At 42.7% G+C, this 25,509-nt stretch overlaps 1 protein-coding gene across 2 annotated transcripts in view; it reads left to right on the top strand.

Annotated features, from left to right (window-relative positions):
• COL22A1 (collagen type XXII alpha 1 chain) overlaps positions 1-25,509 on the top strand; it is a 237,065-nt gene that overhangs the window by 14,147 nt on the left and 197,409 nt on the right. Inside the window, exons 2-3 of one of the 2 annotated variants that reach the window (XM_080381170.1) lie at positions 11,591-11,757; positions 17,287-17,853. In XM_080381170.1, coding sequence (XP_080237296.1) covers positions 11,661-11,757; positions 17,287-17,853 — 664 coding nt within the window. In that variant the 5' untranslated portion in view covers positions 11,591-11,660. Of the gene's footprint in view, positions 1-1,862; positions 11,758-17,286; positions 17,854-25,509 lie in introns of those variants that run through there. The other variant, XM_080381171.1, reaches the window with a different exon arrangement.

The raw sequence follows: 25,509 nt of genomic DNA, 5'->3' as shown, positions 1-25,509 counted from the left end.
GTGAATGCCTCATAATTAGTGAAGTCATGGGCAAGTTAGACAAGCTGCTACAGGTGAATAAATGAATCAATGCATCAAACTAATGTAGTGGTTTGGAAAAGGAAGAAACAGTCCATTGCCAGTGAGAAGAGACTTGGGGGGTGTGAGTACGGATATGCTTTGCAATTTGCTCTGACAAACATTTTTCCGCAGGCTTCAGAAACAGTTCTCTGTCAAGACTGCAAACCTGCATTATGCTTTCAATGTTGGTTTCACGCACCTCAGAGGGAAACAAAATTCTGTCTTCCCCAAGGGCAGACCAAATGTGAAGAGCTAGCGTGCTTGCCTCTCAGGCTTGAAAGTCAAAGCTATTGTTAATGCAGATGGGAGCACCAGAGAGAAGAGTTAAGCCCACAATAGTCTTCTGATCAGGCAGTGGATCCGAATACAGGAAACCAGCAGTACTCTCATCTGGTCTCACGTAGCTGTTTCAAGGAGTGGTGGTGGTGATGGGATGGAATTCCTTTCAACAGATAAATGCCAAACATGGCTATGGTACTGTATGATGCCAATCATTTAGAGAAGCTATGCCATAGTAATGCATAGTTTATGTAAGATGAACTAAGTACAGCCGCTCTCCAAAGCTTTCATATCCCAAGTAGTGTTGAAGTTTTGTTGCTTTGCAGCACTTGCTAGTAGATAAATGTAGCAAGACCAGAATTCTGATACAGCAAATATTTCTGCAGATCTAACATGTCAGGGTTCTTAAAGAGTTTTTCTTTTCCCATCCCCTTTATAGTGTATTGGGACTTACACCAGTTATTGCTTTAAGTGTAATCCTCCTCGGATGTCCGATTTGCCTGAGCGATGTAAGTGTTTGTGCCAGCATGGTGTTTCAGTGGAAATGAAAGCCACAGTTCAGCAGTTTAGATTTAAGCCTGCTGAATTTTGGAGAGAAAATTCTTTCCCCACATTTGGAAGTCACCTCAGCAACTCACATGCCATGCGTGCCAGTTGGAAGCACAAGGGTGGAAGCTGAATGGAGAGCAGGGTTGCACCGAGGGTCCTGAAAGTTAGATATGTAAATAATGGCTGAAAAATGTACTTTAAGTCGCTTTAAAAAATGATTGCCAGCAAAAATACTGTGAATGCAGTTGCTATGGCTACCAGCAGTGTTTTGTGGAGAACTTCTTGAGGTACTTACTGTTTAGTTGTACACAAATGCATAATTTTTCTTAAGTCTGAGGATTCAGCATCACCTTGTATTTGGATTCTCGAGACTAGGAAAAGCCAAAGTGCTATGTTGATCTTGAGATTATTTTTTTATTATTATTATACAAGTGAAACATTGCTAATGCAGCTGAGATAATATGTTATTTCATTTCTTCTTTGTATGTTTGGGGTTCTTTTTAGGCTAAGGAATGCCTAATAGCAATTGTGGGGTTTCATGTTTACCTTAGTAGGGAAAAAATGCAAATTCTTTAATTATTAACCACCAGCCTAGCAACTCATTCTGGGCCTAGAAGCCAGGGGAAGGTTTCAGATTAAAACATGACACTGCAAATAGAAGATGAATGCATTCATTCTAGAGATCAAGTACATCAGGCAATGGTAACTGAACACTTAAACAACTTTCTAGTTCTGGTGTGGGAATATTCTGTCACATAAATCAAGACTGATGGCTCTCTAGAGTAGGAAAAGTACTGCAACTTTTGTACAAGATACAGATGAGATACTGCTGTTATTAAGAATAATTTTGGGTTTATGTTGACCAGGAGGTCAGACTGTACATAATCATCCCTTTCAGCTGTAATAATCTATAAATAAGAGTTGTTCCCTGAATACAACAACATGAATATGAAAAACTTTCATACATTAGCACAGGCAGCCAGTCTTGATATCACAGAGAAAACAGCAAAACAAGCACAATCCTATCTTTTTCTTTTTTCTTTTTTTTTCTTTTTTTTTTTTTTTTTAATTGGCAACAAGTAGATTAAAACAGTTACTCTTCAGAGAACAACTGTGTGTGAAATATTTGCTTATCTGTATATGGGGTAAATTCATGTGCATCTCTGTCCATCTTGGTGGTATTAGTACTTTGGCATTTTCCTTGGCATCAGAAGGAAAGCAAAGTAGCTGCTTCCTGCTCAGTGGGGCAGGAAATCTAGTGATGAGAAAGATGTAGAAAAAGGCCAAGGTACTCAGTGCCTTTTTGTAGCCTTTATTTTACCGGTGGGGACTGTCCTCAGCCCTCCAGGATCCTGAGCCTACTTGCAAAGTCAGTGATAACAAAGCTTTACCCACTGGCACTTAGGACAGTTGGAAATCAGGGCTGACTCCATCCCGTGCTGTTTATGGATACAGAAAACTTAGACTGAAGTTTAACCTTTAGGCAACTGAGGATTCCATGAATGCCCCATAATTTTAGTTCCCGTATCCATTATAATTCACCCAGAAACTGGCCTAAATCCTGCACAGGATGTTCTTAAGCTCTCTTTGTGTAAACTAGTGTAAAAGTTCAAAAAAGACATTGCTTTTCCTAGCTCCATTTTGGTCCTTCTACCCAAACTGCCTTTTCAAAGCCAATTTCATTATTCAGGAAGGGTTATCTGTTTAGAAATCTAGATGCAATTCTTCTGTTCCCCATTAGGCAAAGACTTCATACTCAAGTCTTTTCACCTTCTTCGTCTGAACTTGCTAAAGTTTCCTAGTATTACCATTGTCATCTGTTTGTTGTGGCTGCTTTTGGCTGACTTTATGTCACACTGACCAGATAGACATCTGTTGAAATATCAGTATCTGCTGGAATATCAATATCTAAATCTTAGCTCTTTGTCTAGTCTTCTGTTATTGCATCTGGGGAAAATAAGCACTTCTTGTGAGTAATGAATTTATTTTACTCATCCTCCTTAGAATGAGATAAAATCAATCTGGCTATGGATTATTTTTTTTTCCTTTTCTCCATGAACTGGAAAGGGGACCCATCCTGAGGAGCTCAAGTATAAAACCACATACTATGTTAGTTAGACACCTACAGTCTAAACATGAGATAAATCCCAGCCAAAGCTCTGCAGTGACTTAGGAAATAGCCTAGTGTGAGACGATATCTTGAAATCATCTTTAAAGTCCAGAAAGGCACAGATGATACTTGATCTAACTTCTAGCATTGTGTCTAAGTGGGTATTTCTTTTCCATTTCTACAATTTTTCCATGACCTTTTTCTTCCACCAAAGTTTCCAGTTTTGCATTTGCTATTGTTTTCCTGGTAACTACTGTATGTCCTGCCATCTGATCCTGGCTCTCTCAGTTTCAATTGTCTGTTTCCAAGGCAATACTGCTTTCCTGATGTCATCACACAGCCCTTGGCCATCTACCTGAACAGACCTTATGGATACAGATATAGTATCATAAAGGACCTATAAATAAAGATCAATACCCTGTTCCTGAGATAACAATTCAGTCTGCAAGGTTGTCACCAGTTCTGTTAGTCCTATGTTGATGGTGCCCATGGTGCTGGGCAGAGATGGCTGAGACATCAAGGATATGCTGCCCAACTAGTTTTATCTACACTCAAAGCAGGTGCTGCATTAAGGCTGTGCTTCTTATTTCTGTTGTTTTAAAGGAGTCTGTGTTGATGGTGAAGGCATCCACAATGCAGACCTCTGTGGTCAGAGAAGATGAGTCCTCCTCCCTCCTCCTAGCCCCAGCTCCTTTCACGGGGGAGAGAAGTGTTTGAAGTTAGAGCTAATAAAGATTTGAGGGACTTGCTTCCAAGATTTTCAGTCTGAAATCCTCCATACAACCTCCCCGCAGACACCTAAACTGGATAAGGTATCTAATCTTAAGAATTCTCTTGTGTCTTCCCAGAACTGCCTCTGCCTTAAATGATTTGAGTTCTGCAATTATGAGAAATTGGGACAATGCCTCCTACAAGAGCTGGGTAAAGAGGGAAAGTTTTAGAAAGGGGCAAGGCTGGGGATGTAACCCTGCTGTCTGCACCTCCCCAAGTAACAACAGGTATCTCTCCTTTTTATGGCCTTTCTTTATAGATCTTTAACCTTTGGTGGTGTTTGGTGTCCACAGTAGAGTTCTGGGTTTCATTACAAAGGCCCAGACCATGGAAATTAGGCCATAGAAAGGCTCTGCAACACTAAATCTCTTAATCAAATGTAGTTGTTGTTTCTGAACAAACTTTCATGACTTTATAAGGCCATCAACTTGTTAGAACATGTGGAGGACAAATTCACTCACATTGTGCAAGCAGGAGGCACCGATGTTACTGTATATGGGAAATTTTTTGTCAGCTGGACAGTTCAGCAGAAGTGTTGGGGAAGTGGTGGGTGAATGTTATACAGTTCAAATTAACATAGTCCTGTTAATAACCCTGAGAATGACAGACAGTTGGTATGAGCTAATTTCTGGAGCTTATAGAGATTCCAGTAATCCTTATGCAGGCCATTAGCATAAGGCATAGGGCAAAGCATCCCAAGCAATCCTTCCTTGCGTTGCCCCCGTCGGAGTTCTGGGAAATGCATTCACCAGGCTCCTCGTTGTTAGAAAGTATGTTGCTTATTTTCCAAACAGATTTAGGCTGTTACCCCATCCTGATTCCTCGCTCCAGCTCTGCTAGCTGACTATATAAAGCCATGACATATGGGTCTTTTTTACTGACATAATCCTCTACTGTACTAAAAAAGAAAATATTGAGTTTCATTCCAAAAGCTGGAAGAACTTCCATGAGGATATAAAAAGCAGGAAATGGACCCTGTAAGAGTAGAGCACTCTCATATTGAACCGCCTCAAGGGGCTCAGCGTTAAAGGCTTCCTAATAATTGATGTGGGCTGGAACAGCTCTGCCTCTGCTTGGAGGGAAGGAGATTTGTGGGACTTTCCCCATACAGGTTACTGGGCTTAGACCAAAGGACTGGTGTTCTGTGACCCTGTAATAAAGCAACACGCTCTGCACATACAGTGCTAAGGACAGTATGAACATGTAGTAACGGCCACAAATCTCAGAATTTCCCACTCCACAGCAAACTATTTCTGCAGTTTGAACTGTTTTCTTCCTCTGTGGGCATCATTTCGACCTTTGTCTTGCTTACTTTACTCATTGATCTGGAGATCTTCCTCTTCCTATAAAGGCCAGTCAATAATGGTATCTATTACTCTAAGCAACCAGTAGACCTTGTATTACATGCAGGTGGTGGACTTGCAAGTTCTAGGACATCTGTATGCTGAAAACCCTGTTTCAGTGACGACCTGAGAGACATTTTAGCATTCTGTTAAGTTTAAAAGAAGTAGGCCAGACCTAAAAGGTTTGGAGCACCTCTTTGTGGCATCTGTTCTAACGAGCCCAGCGACTGGGGCACTGCAGAATGGAGAACACCTATATCTTGTCCCATCAGAGAGCTGGGATGTAGACACAGCACACAACTGGTCTCATGATGTGAGTGCAGCCTATTTGTAGGAGTGTTAACAAAATTAATTCGGAAATGTTGGTGTGGATTTGGTAGTACCCTAACCACAGACTGTAGGATTTGAGAGATTTTATCATAGAAACTTTTTATCACAGGTTAGTTTGGGGTGTTCTTAGCCAATCAATAGAAAGACTTCTAAGCTTGACACACAGGAGAACAATTTAAATCTGGAGTTACTTCCTCTGGACAAATCACTGAAAAGTTATACTTGGGAGTATTGCATCAAGTCTTTAGCCTGCAGACGCTGTGTGGCTGCAGCAGGAAAAAAATACATTGCAAAGTCCTCTTCTAGTACTTAGGGTATTTTAGAATTGCAGCGATTTGGCTGGTAACCAGTAAGAGCTTGTTTTAAAGCATCTGTGGTAGATGAGTTTACAAGTCGTCAATTTGAGGGATGTGTGATCCAAACTGAGGTTAAGGAGTAAAGAGTAGTGGAATTCTAATTCTGACCTTCTTGCAGGTTTCTTTGCACATGCACGTGCAACACCATAGAGGATAAAAGAACATTTCTAAGGCTGCAAAGTGGAGCACACAAAAATTAGTAAATGCCCATGCTGAGTTAATCCAGTCCTCCTTGGAGTATGCTGTATGGTTCTCTAAGAGTCTTGGTTACGCTCTTCTCTATGATTTATTTTTTTTCCCCATTAGATTCCTGTCTTGTTTGGTCTCCTGGACAAATACCTGTCATTTAGGAAACAGCTGTTTATTATTTTTCCCCTCCTAATTATTCAGTGTGGACTTTATTTCTTGCACAATTAAACTTCTTTCCAATTGCAGCAATATTAATCATTCACGGACCATGGTGGTTCCAGTACCAAGCACTTCAGGGCAGTAATAGAGTTCAGCTAAGGCAAACAAACTGACGGGTTTGAATGGTCCGGTGGGTCTTTCCCACCACCCTATTTCATCTCCTATAAAGCTGACAGATCACTTTGGCTAGCATTCATGCTAACCATCTCTCTGCATCTGCTCGGTGTTTTAAGGATTGGGGTAGAAGTTGCTCTCAAGACGTGATATTGCAAAAGAAGAGAAGAAATGTCTCAGCGCCTGCAGCCTCGCTGCCACTTAGAGCAGAAGTTGGAGAGCTGTTAACTAGGCAGGGTGCATGAATATCCCCATCCAACATACCATGGAGCTCCTGACAGTCTTTTCCTTGACTTCAGCAGACTCTAGGTAGTTGAACAAAGTACCTTAGGAACAACTCTGGTATTAGCAGAGAATCTTCTGCTCTATTGCTCACATGGCTTTTGAAATAATGCCCACTGAAATCAATGGTTGTCTTTTTATTAACTACAGTTGGCTTTGGATCAGGCCTGGGAAGATGCATATCTTCCAGAAATACCATCGGATGATTTCTTTAAAAGGCATCGAACAAAAATATACGGCCGCATGGACTGATCAGGAGGAAGAAAGTCCCATCCCTCTTTTATATGGTTGGCTTCCTGCTCCTATCAGCAATAATTTAGATAATTAAATTGCTTGGTTCAGTAGTTGGAAGAGGCACGATCAACAAGCTGACTCTACTAAAATGTCAGCTATATTAGTGTTCTCAGTTATTTTTTTGCTTTTCTTCTTATTATTTGTTTTGGTATGTGAAAAGTTGTGTAATCGGACACTGTCTTTCTCATCCCAGGCTAACCTCTTCTTCAGAGAGGCATAGGAAAGACATTTAAAATCACTTTATGAATGCCAGCATAGTCAGAACATTGATATGACATATGGTGACGTTCAGTGGCAGCAGATGAATGGATGAAATTAAGCACAATAATATTATTGTCGTCGTCGTCGTCCCCCCCCTTGAATTTAACAGTAAGATGTACAGTTCAGTGGTATAATTCAGTAAAATGTAAGTAAAAGCTCAGATATGTTAATGAGCAGACTACAGTCCATAACTGGACATGCTTTTAAATTCAGCCTCGAATTACTGATCTTTTCACTGTCCTTGTAGGGTCTTTGAACTTTTGCTCACATGAGGTAGAAGCAGTTTTATTAAATCACGCTCCTGAAATGCTCATCTTACTATTGACTCCAGCTTTGTTTTGTCTTATTAGTATTTGTGACTGAATCACTCCTCTGAAGGATGAAAGAGATCACAGAAAATGTTCTGGCTTTTTCAATCTCTAACTCATATAGGTTTTGCTATTGGTGACATCTCTTAAACCAGGACAGAGCAGCAGTCTTTGGAGAGGCCTGAGATAGGGAATATCCAGTGCTTGTGCTTAAATTGCTTGTCCTAGAAAGGCCATAAAGTTTTCTTCTCTGCCACATTTTTGTATCTGCCCATTTTTTCCCTTCATTTTTTTTCAAAATGCCATTTCTAAACAAACAGTTTTGCTTCTGTTCTTTCGTACAAGTTTTCCCTCCTTATCCCTTGAATTATAAGGATGCAACAGCATTATCTGAGAAGCAAGGTTAGAACAAATTCACTATATGTTCCCTCAGGGTCAGGCTTTGGCAGGACAAAGACAGGGCAGGATAGGAAACACCATTGGCTTACGCACAGTGAATGGAGGGGGTTGTTTTCTAAATAAACTGACGTCAGGATATTCTTTGACTTTGGCTCATTCAGGAATAAAGCCCATGATAAAATGCCCATGCTATAGTCATAGCCCAGCTATGCAGTTCCATCCTGGACATGTATGTGATTCTTTGGGAAGCAGAGCCCTAGCTCTGTTCCCAGCCTCAAGGGATAAAGCTCTAGAAGACAAACCAGCATCCTTTAAATTGCAGGAGTGCAAGGGAAGCTCAACAGTGAGAAAAATATTAAAATACATTTAAGATGAGAAGACCCAGTTTTCCTTCAGCTTTTTTCTGATGCTGCTTTTCACGAGCATACATTTCCCAGAGTGTTTACTTATAGTTGCAAAGTAGAGAAGCCTTATCAAGGGTGCTCGCTGACCTAAAACTCTGTACTGCCCCCCCCTTAAAAAGCTATACTGAAGCTGAAAGTTATATAGAGCTTGTGTCTGTCTTCTGCATATTGTTTGTTCAGCTGTGAGGCAGTATGAATAGCTTAGTACTATGCCTGTATTTCACATGTAAAGAGCTTATTTTAACATTTACCGGCATGCTTCTCAGCCTGGATGCCATTCCTACATCATGTTTGCATGTAGACAGAATTTTTCACCTCTTTTTTTTCCTATTAAACTATTAAAAACAGGGCCTCAGACATGGAGTCCGCAGTTTGGTAATAAACTCGGACATGATAGCATTTGTAAGTTCTTTTTGCAATATGACTTAATGCATCGCAGTGTGTCACAAGGGAATCCCAAAATGAATTTGTGAGATAAAAAGAAAAAAGGAGGTATTTTTAAAGGATGTCCATTGACTTAGGATACTTTGATTATTCCCACATGATAGGCCGAACTAAAAATAATAGTAACAAAAAAGTCCACGTTGGACATTTGGAAATAGGGTCAACTAAACAGGATTTCTTATTCTTGGATCACTCTGAAACCTAAACTGTCCCACTTTTGGCTCCTTTTCCACCCTTTCTCCTGGAAGGCGAAATAAATGTTGATCAGCTGCTGTCATCTCAAACTGTGCTCGGTCTCACAGTGACAGACTGAGGTGGGAAAGAAACCAGTGTGGAAAACCCATCACTAAAAATGCTTGATCTCCAAGCTTTCTTCTAATACCTCTGAAGACTTCCTTGCTGTGATATGAGTGCTGTCGATGTGAATGGGGTAATTTTCTCTGACTGATATATCCATACGTAAAGTAGTTGCAAGTTAAGAGACTTGGTTCAATTCTTTGTGCTACAAAAATGGATAAAATTATGTATTTTGGCCTGAATACAAGAATAATATTGAGCCACAAATGTATATTAAAGCCACCACAGATTATGATTTTAAGCAGATGTTCTGATTTGATTTGGGTTTTTCCCCCGCTATTTTTAGCTTAAATGACTGTTCTGAGACATCTTTCAGCATTCACAATGCAGCAATGAGCTCTTGAAGTGTTTTGGCAAGGAGTGGAGAAGAATGACACCTTAGAAACACTTCTCTCGGACCTGGTCATGTAGGTAGTCCTGCTGGGGCAGGAGTTCTGCACGTCCCAAATGAGCCCCGGCCACCAAGCTCCCTGTCACACTGCGCCCGCTGCCTGTCGAGCCAGCATCAGTCCATCCTGCCGCCGTTCTGCTGACTGACACCAGCCGGTGCTCTACTCCTTTTATCCTGGCCTTATGTGGGTTAGCAGCTGGCAATGACTGTTTTTAATAACATATTTATAAAACTTTGCAGCCATGCAAGCCCAGACACAGAGACAGGACCTTTTGAGCTCCCAGCGCTAGAGGTGCAGAACACCGCATGGCAGATCTGGTTTCCCATCTCTCACTACCGCTACTAACTTGCTCTCCCATCACCAGTACCAGAAAACAATGTTTGCTAAATAATACACGGGAGGAAAAAAACTCGGGCTGAAGGCTCCCATAGCTATTTTGAGTAATGCTTGTCCTGATCCCTCGGCAGGCAGCTGCCTGATCGGTATTTCAGTAATGTACTTATTTAAAATGAAATTCTAACTACTGCAGGGCATGGTGATATTTTCATGCCCTGTTTACCCTGCAACCTTTTCCAGCTCGTTCAAACCTGAGCACCTCACTGTCTTGTAGGGACATCATCTGGCTGAGGTGTAAACTACAGCACCTGCTTGTGCCCTTTGGATTTAGGGATCGTACTTGAATAAGCATGTATTTTTTTATAAAACAATCTTTCTTGCATTTATGCTCCACTGATGGCAGATACTTCCCAATTTTATTTTCAGAGTGCAGGGTTTATTAGATGTATTGCTTTTCTTCTTGTCTGCATATGAGATGGACTTCTAAAAATAGTTGAGCCTGTATTTTGTCCTGGGAATAAAGATTTACAGCTACATCTCAGCAACTACATAAGATTTCCCCCTTTTTATTTCCTAAAGCAGCATGACATGTACTTTATTTCTGAGATACATGGTAGAGATAGTCCCAACATTTGACTCATCAAGACTGTTTTTGAACAAATGCTGACACCACCATTCTTTTTGTCTGTGATTCCCACAGAACCCTATTGCTTTGAAAAGAAATATCCTAGAATGCATAATCAACCCTGCAGCAATGATCTACAACATACAGTATCCCCTTCAAAAAAAATCCCCTCTTTTACCCAGCTATCAACAGTGAGAAGCTGACATGCATGCTAAAAGACAGAGGAAGCAGAAATACCCTAAAAAAAATGGGCAAAAATCCCCGTGCGTTAGAGAGGAAAAGACAGATTCAGGAGCTGGGAGAAAGTTTTCCAAAACGATTCCTTAGGCAGTAAGAGCTACTGAGTAGAAACTTTTTTCTCCTGTGTGTGTAGACAGTAGGTAGAACTGCAGTGATGTTATGATCTAATAAAAAAATAATAAAACTGCAGCAATAAGTAAACAATAAAATAAAAAAATAAAAAAAGGGTTGATCTAGTGTTAGAAAACATAACTAAATTTTTAACACCCCAGTCACTTTACCTGGCTTGTTATAACACTGGCTGACTTCAGTGGCTTCAGTCAAGGTAAACAAACTGATGACCTTAAAGTGATGATCATCCACCTGAGTTTTTGCACTTCTTTAAATTAAATAGTTGAAAAAAAGTGTTTTGAAACTCTTGAGTTTACTGTTACAGACAAGGGCCGATGGCAACAAACATGTGTATGAAAACAGCCATGTATTTTTAGCATTTGTTGGTTTTGAGGCTCCAGAACTGAAAGCAGCAATGAGTGAAATGGCAACCAGTTGTGTGTGATTTACAGTGGTCTGTATCTCGGCTCAGCGTTGTGTATGTCCTAATGATGAATGTGTGGGAGGGCCAGGTCAAGAATGGTTTCCACTCCAGTGCATTGATTGTGTAGTTGGCAGTGGGCTCAATTAAAGTATAATAATCTGGTAATCTCTCTCCTGTTTCCATTCACTGCTGCACACTGAATAGAGCCAGTGAAAGACTATAGCTTTTGAAAAGTAGGTGAACTCCTGCCTCTTTGTCTGAGCGGTTTCTGTATAGTCAAGTAAAATGACAGGCAGAAGAGACAACTCTCCCAAACCTTGCTCCCATGACTTGCATCATTACTGATGTTTGTGTTTCTATGAGATAACACTTGCTTTTTATTTTCCTTTCTAGGCCACAGACTGGGTTTCTAACAAGCTTCTAGTGACCAGGAGAAAAGACAAGCTGATGTGAGAAAGGAGATATGGATATGTCCACTATGGGAAGATGCTGTGTGCCCCATCTCCTGATTCTTCTCACATTTGTGTTCAGCGGGGAGAGAACTGAGGCACAAAGAGCAGGTACGCACTGTTCAGCTTACTGCCTCGTGCTAAGTAGCTGCTGGGGCTTTTACATGCCTGAGAAGCTATCGTTGCTAGGAGTAAAACAATAAAAAAAACCAGCAAGACGTTTGCTGCTGAAAAGACATAAAATAGACCTTAGGGATGGAGATAGTTTAGGGATCAAGGTTATGATTTACCTAGGGTCTCTTGTTCTGCTGCAGGCTTAGAAAGATTAGATTGGGTACCCACAGCAAAGGAAGCAGCACACAGCTTACTCCAGATATGCTTCATCTACCCCTCACGGGAATGAAGATCACTTCTTCCATGGCCTTTAGTGGGTGTCAGATTAGACCTGGTGAATCTTCTGTCTGGCTGGGACTTTCCTAGTGATCTAAACAGGGTCAGGGCACTGTTCATACCCTCTCTTGGTTCACACTGTCTAGTGGCCAGCAGGGTCCCTGGTGTGGCTTTTCCCCTGTGCTGATGAGCAGTCTTCTCCAAATGCCACAGAATGTATCAGAGGATGGTGCAGCTGAGGGACTGTTCCTATAGGCACTCTTGACAAAGACAGGTTGTTTTTTGGGGGGTAGGTAGTAGCGAGAGTTGAGTTACCTGGGTGTGAGTGATGCTACACCACAGGGATAGAAAATGATTGTAGACCCACACAGTTTCTTGGTATAAAAGCCCAAAGGTACTTTGAGGTGGAGGCTTTCTGTCTCTTTTTCTAGGAGAGGTGATATTCTGTAGGCTTGGGTAATTCATAAGAAAGAAAAGGTTTTTTTAGACCTTCTCTCAGTCTAAGGAATAGCTGTTTAACTGTTATGGGATCTGTATAAGGTTTTTGGGGATAATTATTAGTAACAAAACAAAGTGAGATCTCACCTTTTTTTGTCATAGGAAGATTATGGTGGTACATTTATATGTTGTGTGATTTATATATTGTGTGATTGCTTTAAATAATTTTGGCCTTATGACTTGTTTGTGAACTATTTTTAATGGCAATATTGCAAAACAGTTGACTAAGCGTCTGAGTGGATGAACACAGCTCCTGGAATTACGCTTCCAGAGAACATTCCTGTAGCTGCAAAACTGAAAGTTCACTTTCTATGAATTATCTCCTACATTCCCTTAACATGACCTGTTTCTGCCAGTAAACAATATTATTATAGCATTCTTGGAAAAAAATCAATTTTGTCCAGCAGTGGACATTACTGTGCTAAAAATGCAGATTAATATTTACTAAAAGCTTTTCTGCAGCATTTCATCTCACTGCCATCAGGTCTGTAAGCAAGCTAAGAATCACTGACTCTAAGAAAATGATCCTGCAAGACCATCTTTTTCTTTCCTGCAATACTGCCTGAACAGGCATTACTTTTTAAAACCTTAGGCCTCTCTTGTTTTCAGGCTCATCGCCCTTGAACACAGACAGGATTCATTCTGTCTGTTCTGTTTGTTTTTAAATTGCAGTCATCTCACCTGCTGAGAGTCGTTAAAATAAGCAACAGGAAGGTCTGTACTGTGTGGATTTTATACTCAAATCTCTATATTCTGTAGTTAGTCTCACCTAATTAATAGTCTTTCAGACAGAATAGATTAATAATGAATATTTTCTGAGGGGAGAAATAGAGATTTCTTGCTTCTATCCTTTATATTCTGCAAAAATCAAGCAGAACTACACTTGACAGTCTAGCCAATACACACAGATGTAATATAACTCGCATGCCATAATATAAAATTATATATATACTGTCAACTCCACACTGATTACTTTTGAAAGAGCTTTTCCAGCCAGACCTTTCTTGCTCTGTTGCTAGAGACAAGCATTCCCTCACTCACAAAATGCCATCACAGAACATGATCCTACATGGACAGGTGTGCTGGTTTTGGCTGGGATAGAGTTAATTTTCTTCCTAGTAGCAGGTATGGGGCTGTGCTTTGGATTTGTGCTGGAACTAGTGTTGATAACACAGAGATGTTTTTATTATTGCTGAGCAGTGCTGACACAGAGCCAAGGCCTTTTCTGCTTCTCACACCGCTACAACAACAGCGAATACGCTGAGGGGGCACAAGGAGTTGGGAGGGGACACAGCTGGGACAGCTGACCCCAACTGACCCAAAGAATATGCCATACCATATGACATCATGGTCAGCAATAAAACTAGGGGGACAGTTGGCTGTGGGCCACCACTTGGGACTGGTTGGGCAATGGTCTGTTGGTGGGGAGTAATTGTTTTCATTTGCATCCCTTGTCTTTCTTGGGTTTTATTTATCTCTCTTTGTTATTTTCCTTGTCATTATGATTTCTGTTCTTCCTTCTTCTTCTTCTTCTTCGTATTAGAATTAGTATTTGATATGATTATATTTAAATTATTAAACTGTTTTTATCTCAGCCCAGAAGTTTTCTCACTTTTACCCTTCCAACTTTTACCCTTCCAATTCTCTTCCCCCGATCCCACTGCGGAGAGGGCAGTGAGCAAGCAGTTGTGTGATGCTTAGTTTCCAGCTGGGTTTAAACCATGACAACAAGTTGTTTCCAGCATGATCGCATGTGGATCAGTTATTCCCGATGTGATCCCAATCCCATGTGCATAGGTTGTTCCTGTAGACACTGAAGGAACAGCAATACTTGGGATGGACTCTGCTACAGAAGTTAACACAGCAACATATGATACTCATTTTTCATCTTCACCTGCAACACAACAGGTGTACACTCAACCACTGTCCTGTCACAGCCATCATGCAATACCATGCACACTGACCCAGACTGTTATAATGCCTACCTTTATAGGTAAACTTTTACTCTTTTTTACTACTTTTACTTTTATTTGAAGGCAAATCCTCTTCATGTGGCTTAGTTACCAACATTCTCCAGTGTAGTGAGCTGTTCTGGGATTCCTGTCCCCTTTAGGGCAGGTGCACAGACCCATGATGATCAAACCTACCCATTTATGGTGCAAAAGCAACATTAATTTATGAACCATAAGGTCAAATGTGGGTGTGGGGCAAGACTTTATGAGCTTCCTGTAGGCTCAAATGCTGGAAGTCAATGAGGAAATATGTCGACAGCATCATCCCCCCACCTTTGGGTAGCGCAATTCACATTTCTGTTCACCGAGCTGGCTGTCAAGCAAGTGCTTGACTGGATGAACAGTATACGGTACCTCCATACTCTTTGGTCTGCTCCAGAGAAAAAAATCCTAGTCTTTAGCTAACATCCACATTGGGTGCATTTACATCAGTGCTTTAACTCTGGTCAGGAGTGCAGCAGGGACAGGTGATTTCCCAAAGGACAGCAGCCAGGAGCTGGGGGTCTCCCTGGGCTGGCAGGACAGGGTCTCACCAGCCACAGCCTGTCCCACCCCCACCAGCCAGGGAGCAGGGAAGGCTGGAGGATGGCAGCCAGGCTCAACTGACAATCCAAATTCCCAGACAAGCTCATAGTGATGAAACAGGTCCAAGATCAAGCCAGGAACGTGAGCCAGCAAGTCAGGGTCCAACTCGGGTCCTAAGACAGCATCCAGGGTCAGCTACTTTCTGGACAAATACGTAGAGGTGAGGCAGGTCTGAGGTGAAGCCAGGAAGTCAGTCCATGACTCAGGCAAGGGACAAAGGTGAGACCTCACCTTGAAAGTAGCTTCCAGTGGAAGAAGAGATAGATCTTTCTGGAATGTTTCCAGCACAGCTTTCTGAGGAGTTCACCAAAGGGTAGGGAGCCATGGCAGCCAGATCCTGGAGAAGGGGCTTACTCTTAGGACCTCAATAAAGATTTCCAGTTTTCACAGTGAATCTTCCAAGCGTCTCCACTTACTGTGCTTTGGTTCATGCCATGGAGCAGTTGCGGATTGATTTCTGATGAAACTGAACAGCAAGATACACTTAAGATGCATGTATAATGGGTCTCTGTCACTGATGGACATTTAGTTGCTGAGACCTGGCTGGAACTGGTCTGACGCAAGCGCAAACATGGAAACCCTACAGTGGAAATGTCACTTTTTAATGTATGGAGAGCTAATCTGTCCTTAGTAGGCATACCCTGAGGTTATGTATTCTCAACAAATTCTCTCAGATTTTCTGACCAAGGGAGGTGGGTTGGTCAGTCCATGTCAGAGCCCAGAGGAGGTTAGCAACATGGTTGTGGTGGGAACAGTTGGAGGAATCAGGGTTCTGCAGCGAAATAGGAGTCAACAGAACAGATCTGTTATGTCGGTGTGGGTAGATGTGGGATACCAGCTCAGATCCTGGTAAAGCAGTAGGATTTAAAGGCAATTGCCAAAATTTCAGGGGCCAGGTAGACCATCTCCAGTGGGACATAGAAAAGCCCTGTTACTCTGAGAGAAATAAAGCAGCACAGTCACTGGTATGGACCAGCTCTCTTTATTGTACCATATGTGCTTTGCACTCCACATGAGTGGTCAAATTAGCTTTTTGCCATTTGTTCAAACAAGCAGTTGTGCTCTGTGAGACAACGATCTGAGACAGGAACTACTGGAGAAACAATGGTTGGTGGTTGTAACCATAGACAAATAGACTCTGTAGAGCAGCTTTCAGTCTTGAAACTCAGAATCTCTTAGGGACTATACTCCATAATAGTGAATTAAATAAACATATGTATATATATACTTTTTGTCCATTTGGGGCATTAAAGATGAATCTTTAGCATCTGCAGGACATTTATGAATTTACTGCCTCCTGGCTTGCATTCAGCCATTTTTTCTAGCCAAATTCAGAAATGGCTAGAAAACATCTCCTGGGAGATCTACTTCCTTGGCAAGCAGTTGACAAACATATGACCCATCTAGCTTCATAGGGCAAGCAAGCTGCAATTAAAATACATTTGCCTTTTGGATTACACAGGCCTCAGATTACAAATATCACAGCTGGAGGCAAAAGGGTGGTTGAGGGAATAAGTGAACTTTTCCCTCAGAAAGCAACTGCCCTTTGTTGTCAAGGAAGCCATCCCAGTATTCAGTGACTTGTTCTCTAGTCAATAGTCAATGGCAGACAGCTTCATAATCAAAACAATCTTGTTATAAACTTGCTTCACCAACACATCACACTGGGCGAAGGGACTGCTTCTAGCTAAGCATAAATCAATCATAATGTTAAAGCAAGAGGAAACATGAAAGCTTCACTACTCACAGTCAGGATTGGCATAGGCAAGGTCAGGGCAGGTCTCTTGATCTGCCAGGGTCATTTCAGAGCATTGCCTGAGCAAAGCACTGCATGAAGTTTCGGAAATATAGCTTCATATGCATGCAGATGGTGTGGGTGAAGGATTGAGCAGAGGCAGTTAGTAGTGCAGGGAGAGAAAGGGTTTGCATTTCAAAGTGAAGTGTTTGCTGGGCTGTAGATATTCTGAAACAGACGAGGTGAATCACAAGGAACGAAGGAAGGAAGGCTGAGAATCTGTTTTTTCCCTGCGGGATAGGGAGGGGGCTTGCTACCTCCTCCAAATTGCTCACTAGGGAGCCATGCCTAGAGAATATTTGCTATGCCTGGTACTCTTCTTTTATCTTCCTTTAGCGGTATTTTCTGTTGCTCCTGCAGGTTGCAAGAATGTTCATTATGACCTTGTCTTCATCTTGGATGCCTCCTCCAGTGTCGGAAAAGAAGATTTTGAGAAAGTTCGGCAGTGGGTGTCTAATCTGGTGGAAACTTTTGAGATTGGCCCAGACAAAACCCGTGTAGGTGTGGTGCGATATAGTGACAGTCCAACCACAGAGTTTGACTTGGGAAAGTACAAAACCCGTGAGGAAATCAAAGAGGCTGCACGCAAAATTAAGTATTACGGGGGTAATACGAACACTGGAGATGCTCTTAGGTACATCAACACCTACAGTTTTTCCAAAGAAGCTGGTGGGAGACTCAGTGATCCAACTGTTAAAAAAGTGGCTATCCTTTTGACTGATGGAAGAAGCCAGGATTATGTCTTGGATCCAGCCACTGCAGCTCATCAGGCTGGGATTAGGATCTTTGCTGTGGGTGTTGGCGAAGCCTTAAAAGAGGAACTTGATGAGATTGCTTCAGAACCCAAGTCTGCTCACGTGTTTCATGTCTCCGATTATAATGCCATCGATAAAATTCGGGGGAAGCTGAGAAGACGTCTCTGTGAAAGTAAGTAGACTTCCCAGTTCTTCTACACAATTAGAATTATTATAGGTTCAATTAGCATTATAGGTATGAAAAGTTGTGATTGTTTATATCATTCTTATAATTCTATGCTGATAATTCTTTATTTTAGAGTCTTCCACTCTGTAAGAAGCCATTTTACTACCTGGAGCATGATGAAGTGATCCCTTCTGGGTCTTCTGCCCAAGTCAGTATTAACTGTAGGTCAGCTTCTAGTGGTCAACTAGAGAGCAAAATGTGAATTCCTTTTTGTTCTGATATAGTTCAATTACTTTACCATATTTTGGACTGATGAATATGAAGAGTGACATCTTATTTATACCCAGATTTTGGTTTATTTTGTGCAGGAACTGTTTTTTTCCCCTATTATTTTCTGGTATTTTTGCTATGAGAAGAGTGCTCTGGATGCTGCTGAGAATGATCCTTTGGGAAGCAGAAAGACACTTGTGCTTTTCTGCCTTTCAGCATCCCAAGTCTACTCACAACTGGTGTTCTCTGTACAACTAGTGCTCCGGTTATCAACCCCATAAACCTTGCTGATGTTTTGCATGACTTTTAATGGAGAACACTGTGTGAAATTCACAGTGAACAAATGAACTTTGACTTTCCAGCACTGCGGTGAAGGGGACTGTAATGGCATTATGGCTGTTATCTTGCAGCACCTTAATAGGAACTGCAGTCACTTAAGTCCTTTCTCCTTCCACCACTGACAAATCATTCTCTCATTCTTAGTGACTACATAAAAGCTACCAGTCTTTGCTGCTTTTTGCAGTGTGTGTTGTGGTTACTGTGAGCTCTCTGTGTCAAAATCATGAGACACTGCTCTGGTTCCTAGGTCTGAACACGAAAGACAACAGCTGACTCCCTGTGTAATTGCTGTCATGCATTGCAGTGTTACACTGTCCACGTCTGTAGTCTGGCAAGTTGTTACTGGCAGGCGACAGCAAGTTGCCTGAAAAAAAGCAGACCTTGCAGCTGGTGTTGTGAAACTTTTTTTGCTCTCTTCGACCTCCATTTACAAGAAAAAGGTGTTAATATAACACTCTGGGCTTATGCATGCTTCTTAAAGAGTGACTAGCACAAGCAGGCATAAACCAGTTGACGCTGCCCAGCAGTATCAACCAGGTGTGACTAGGTTTTTTTGCAGATTGAATTAAAATGGGTATGGATACTGTAATATAAATACACGTGGAAGTCATGGTGGATATTGTCTGTAAGCCACACAGACTGAAGGAGCTCAGCCTTTTTCCCTGAAAATCATCCGTAATCATACACTCAACTGGGGTCTAATGAAGGGTAAACCCTTCTGGCGGGAACGCTCAAGCAACTCAACTTCCTACTGCAGCTGCTGAGCTCCCAAAATGTGATCTTCTTTGAAATTCTCTTATTTTCCTTTTCTAAAGTGAGTATTTTCAGTATACTTTGTACCTGGGTTGGTGTTTGTCACCTCAAAAAAGCTGTTTATCTGCCCGTCTGAGTATAACGCCATTTGCCTGTGGCTTTCTGAGCCCATACTATGTCCAGACGTGTGTACATACCACTTCTCAGTAGATTGCCAAGGATCACCGGGAGCATCCTTCATCCCGAGCAGGATAGCAGTCACTCTTCAAGGTGTTTGCTTCCACCTGCACTAGCGGGTTCGGTGGGGAGACATAAAGCCTTCCAAAAGGGTAAGTGAAAGGGAAGGGTTTACTTGTATGAGATACGGAGAACTTTTAAGGACAAAACATGCTTGTGGTGGGTTAACCTTGGCTGGATACCAGGTGTCCACCAAAGCTGCGCTCTCACTCCACTCCTCAACTGAACAGGGGAGAGAAAATATGACAAAAGGCTCTTGTCGAGATAAGCCAAAAGTCGAGATAAGGACAGGGAGGTCGCTCACCAGTTACCATCGGGGGCAAAACAGACTCGACTTGGGGAAATTATTTTATTACCAATCAAATCAGAGTAGGATAATGCAAAATAAAAACAAATCTTAAAAACACCTTGCCCCACCTGTCCCTTCTTCCCAGGCTCAACTTTACTCCTGATTTCTCGACCTCTTCACCCCAGCAGCGCAGGGGAACAGGGCTTGGGGCTGTGGTCAGTTTGTCACGTGTCTGCCGCCCCTGCCCCCCAGGGGAGGCTCCGCACCCCCTGCCCTGCCCAGCCCGGGGTCCCTCCCGCGGGAGACAGCCCTCCCTGCCCTGCCCCAGCGGGAGCCCTTCCCCCCGCCGCAGCCCTTCCCCCCCCGCCGCAGCGTGTCCCCCCCGCGGGCGCAGCCCCCCCGGCCCGGCCGGCCCCAGCCCCCCCGCCCCCGGGGGCACAGGCCCTGCCCCAGCCCGGCCCCGGCCCGGGCTCCTCCCCGCGGGGCCACGGGCCCTGCCCGGAGCTGCCCCGGCGCCGCTGCCCGCGGGTCACAGCCCCCTGCGGGCACCCCCTGCCCCGGGGGGGGCCCTGCCCGGGCTGCGGGGGGGGAGCCGCTCCCCCGGGGGCTCCGCGGGCCGGGGGCGCCGTGGGCTGGGGGGGAATCTCTGCTCCGGGCCGGGAGCGGCTCCGGCCCCTCCGGCGCTGCCCGGGGGCTGCAGGGCCGCGGCTCCCGCACATCCCGCTCCTCTCCCGCTGCACGTTGTTGTGCGGGTTGTTCCCGCTTCTTCAATACGGTCTCTCAGAGGCGCTGCCGCCGGCGCTGAGGGGCTCGGCCTGGGCCGGCCGCGGGGCCATCCTGCAGCCGGCTGCGTCGGCTCCATCCGACACGGGGGAAGCTTCTGGCACCTTCTCACAGAAGCCACCCCTGTAGCCCACCACCACCAAAACCTTGCCACTCAAACCCAATACAAAGGTTGCTAAATGGATTGGTTTCAGTGTCAGGACAAAGGGAATCAGCCAGCCTTCAATGAATATTGATAAGGAAGGGAACAGAGGAGGGAATGGGATGAACAGCTGAGCAGCGAGTGGGTAATGTGCACATACCGAGGATCACTCAGGCAGACATGTAAGGATGTTAGCACTGACGGGGAATTGAGTATCCAGCTACACAGGATGTAGCACATGGAGGTGAATTTGAAGTGGACGCAGGGGAGAAAGAGGAGTTACCATCTATGGCAGCAAACATGGGTGCAAAAGACTGATTTCCACAACAATAGCGGTTACAGGAGGTTGTACTGCCATAGCTGTTCCTGGGCAATGTTCTTCTGATCTGAGGACTCGGTGACATGGTCTAATATCCCTGTATCCTTCATTCTGGCCTTGATGGGGGACATCTCAGTGTCTGGCCTCAGTCCCTCTCGCTGCAACTGCAGCCCAGTTTTGTCCTGTTTTCAATGGGTATCAAAAGTAGTTTATTCTTTTCCTCTGTACGTCAGTCTTTCCTGCTTGGAAGGCTGTTACTCGTCTTCCCCAAGTTTTTTTTTCCCTGGATTGAAAGTAGGAAAACTGCTTTTTGGCAGAAACAGTCTTGTCTTTTTTATTTATTTAATTTATTGCTTTGCATGCAAAATATTTTTAATAGGCATGATGTTTAGATCAGATCTAAACAAAACAAGACATTCTTGTCACCAAAGCCATCCACTGAAAGAGAGGATGAGACTGCGAGAGCACCACCAGCAGAAGTATTAACATAGAGATCAGGTAACTTTTTGTTATCTGAATATGTAAGGTGGAACTGTTCTGGGGGGTGATAGAGGGCTGGTGGAGAACAGGACCAAGTGATTTCTTGTGCGTGTGCCACTTTTAAATTTCATGTTAACACAGCAGGAACAGGAAAGAAGTTCACTGTAAGGGCTCTGCCTTACACATATTTTAGAAGGTAAAACTTTCAGCAGCTGTTGTAGTTAACTTTCTGTGGTTTTAATGACAACACCGCATAAAACGGGAACATACAGACCATGGGGTGGGTGGAGGACGTGACAAGGGCACATGTCAGGCTGCTGTTTAGTTTGTGCACATTCTAAGACAAAAGCATATATTGCCACAGCCAACCTAGGGTTTTAATAGACATAATCCTTTGTGAGCTCCTGGGAGACACATCAATCAAAAGAATGGAAATGGTAGAAACTTTTTTTGTTGTACTGACAGTGATGAGTCTTCCAGTCCTTGTACTGCTGTACTACCAAAACGTGAAGAGTCTTGAAGTGTTACAAATACTGGATTTCATGCCAGCAGCTGTTCAGAATTACTTGTCTCAGGTCTCACTGGATGTCTGTCCATTCCATCTTGCTATATTTGACTAAATTTTATTGCTATGAATATGTCATTAAGTGCATTAATAGCATTTTAGCTCTTGTTTTATCCTGTGAAAGTAAGCATGACAGAATCGAAAAATTACGTGTCTGCTCAGGGAGACATCATGGCAGTTGGAGATATTTTTGCCAAACATCTCCATTACATTCTGGACTATAGTTAGCAGGCAAAAATGGGTGATGCTTTCACAGGAAAGCGGGAGAGATATATTCTGCTAAAAATTCCAGAGATGCTACATGCTTCCTAAATAGGGTTTCTGCTTATATATTGTAGACGTAACAACAAGCAGCTATGGAATATTCAAAAATAAACTAGCATATGCTTCTGGTAGATGAATAGTAGGATTATGCCTGTCAAAGAGATCTGATTGCTTTAATTTCAACCCAAATTTAATTTAAAGATGGATTTGATAAGTTAGTGAATGTACAAAATTTTCAACCTGGCTTGAAATCTGTAGCACTGGTGTTTTAATACTATCATCTGACATTTAAGCCTCAATGGGGGAGGTGTTCCAGTTGTGGCCTAAAACACCTGTACCTGCTCAGAGGTAATTGTTTCATAAAAAGACAGATTGCAGTGCTTTGGATGCTGTAATATTTGAGTTTATTTTGTTATCATTAAGCCAGACAGGTGATAAGGCACAGTCTGCAAAGCTCTGCAAAAACATTCTCACTCTTTACTGGCTCCATAAAGCAGAAGCCTTGGCTTGCCGAAGACTTGGCAACCTTGGAGTACATAGTACGTATGTGTGTGCTAAGCCTCTGCTCTACTGCAAAAATCAGATTTCATAACTTGAAAATAAATTAGGCTTTAGAGGTACAGTCTCTGCTAAGATTTGGGTCTTTTTTTCTACAGCTAGCAATAGGAGAAACACAAGCAGACATTTCCTAAGGAAGTACTATAGGAGTATTTTGCATGTTGGCCTACATCCAGTAATGTCTTTCACATATAATGTCGCCCTTTCTACAACCAATTTTTAGTTGTCTGTGAGCTTGATGAGCTCCTTACCATGATGACTTACCTCTGCAAGCATGTGGAATACCAAAGGACTATGTCATCATGTGAATCTCAGATGTGCAAACACAAGGAGATGAAGCTGAAATGTTTCAATGACTGGTTGATACCAAAGGTTTTTCATTGATTTAAGTTGATAGAGTGAGGCCTGTGATAATATATCAAAAGCAGTCACATGTCCAAACGATTCATAACATTTATTTTTCTATTTGTACATGTCTTTGTTGACTTTGGGTTGGGTATGCAGTGCATAAAATATAGGTCTTATGCTACCACTGTTCCGTTTCTGATGCAAAAAGTCTTCCAGCCTTCAAGGCAACACCTTGAACACCGTTCAAAATCATAGTCTAAAAGCTTCAGGGATGTCTTTTTTTGAAGTCAGCTTTGCTCAGGTTCATGGTATAGTATGTTCACAGAACAGTAAGCTTTTTTTTCTTGGCCTTCAATGTTAAAACTATCTCATGCATCTCAGAGACCATGACAAAGTGTAGGCATCTGAATTACCATATCTTGACTGATGTCAAGATGATACTAAGAGACTTATGAGTATAGTCAAATCTCACATGAGTACTGAAATATTGAAACACATCAGCACCTAGAAGTATTTGCCTAACTGTTGATCTCAAAATTACACTTCTGTTGAGCTCTGAGATTTCACTGTAAAAGCATTCATTTCTAGATAGCTTTGCATTATACATCATGGAATAAGAAAGGAGGTAGAACTCAATAAGCTGGCAGGAGTGAGAATTCTGAAGTATTTTAATGAACTCAGTTGTGGTAGTCGTTTTAATTCTTTTAGTTTGTTGAGCAGAATTCAATCTTGGGAATTTGTAGACTGCTTTTACTTTCATAGTTGGAGCATGACTTTATTTAGGTTCCTCAAGAGTTCAGGTTAGCAGTAGTTCCAGTTCTTGTTTGGTCTTATTGCAAGAACTCTTTTTCATCATTGTGATTACTTGTAAAGACTTCTTACAAATGTTAGCATCGCTTCTTGTCATCTGGCAGAACTTGGTACATGCCACAAATACACCTATTAATTTATCTGGAAAAATCTGTGGCACCCATCTCCATGTTGAATGCAGAGAAGGCTGAGGTATTTTGGAGTGTAACTGATGTTTAGCAGACCGGTTAGTCTGATTAGCACAGTACATCCCATGAAGATGACCTAACTCTTGTTCTTTTAGCTCATGTACACCTGCCACCGGTACCGTTCTTAGTGGAATATTCCACATTTGGCTGCTTAAGAGTATGTCCAGGCTAAGTGCAGCCACTAACATTTTGATTCTCACTTGAAAATCTAGTCACTTCCAGATGGTTTGGGAAGTCTGCTAAAAGCTCAGCAGACAACGGATGCTTTTTAAAAAGTTGCAGCTAGGCAATGACCCAGCTGATGGCACTGCTGATACCTCCTGTTACTTCTTGATGCTCTTCCACAGCTGCAGTGTGACTTTCTCAAACTGTGTAACATCTCCAACTTCTAGCAATCATTCATGTCACAAATGACAGGATCGCACATCCTTTCATCACCACATTTGCTGGCTAACTGCGGTTTCCTGCAAAGGCGTAAAAGGCCTGTGATGGAATTTCCAACTGATTTATCTTTTGCTTGAAAGAGAAGAAAAAAACCTCACTTTTCATGGGTGACATGCTGGGAGGAGATAAAATATTTGATGGACTTAGCAGTGATGACAGTATGCAGCTTTCTTCTGCCATTGGGTGGGTTAGAGGGCAGCCTGGTATCTTGGATTATGGCTCCAGGAAGCTAAGATATTCTTTTTCTCTTATAGCATTTTTTTTTCAAATCAAATGCCTGAAACTCTCAGATCCGATTTGCCACTTGGCCCAGTCATTACCAGCTTAGAGCAAGATGGTGGCAGAGCTGGTGTCTGGCAGCAGAAATCCTTGAGCTCAGGGAGTGTGCAGTGGCTGTTGGTTGGTCCTTGGCTCCTCCATAGATCATGTAGAAGCGACTGCTTTCCTAGGTCATGACTACAGTTCTGTTCTGCCACTGTGTAATCTCCATATCATTTAAATTTTGTGCATCCAAAGAAGGGCAATGAAGCTGGTGAAGGGTCTGGAGCACAAGTCTTGTGAGGAGCAGCTGAGGGACCTGGGATCGTTCTGAATCTGAGGGAACTGAGACTCAGAGAGGACCTTGTCACTCTCTACAGCTACCTGAAAGGAGGCTGTGGTGAGGTGGGTGTTGGTCTCTTCTCTCAAGCAACAAGTGATAGGAAAAGATGAAATAGCCTCAAGTTGTGCCAGGGGAGGTTTAGATTGGGTATGAGGAAAAATTTCTTCACCGAAAGTGTTGTCAAGCGCTGGAACAGGCTGCCCAAGGAAGTGATTGAGTCACCATTCCCGGAGGTATTTAAAAGACGTGTAGATGTGGTGCTTAGCAACCTG

This window comes from Falco punctatus (assembly GCF_963210335.1).
Source record: "Falco punctatus genome assembly, chromosome: 3".
Classification (NCBI taxonomy): Eukaryota; Metazoa; Chordata; class Aves; order Falconiformes; family Falconidae; genus Falco; species Falco punctatus.
This window is presented reverse-complemented; position numbering and strand designations above follow the sequence as displayed.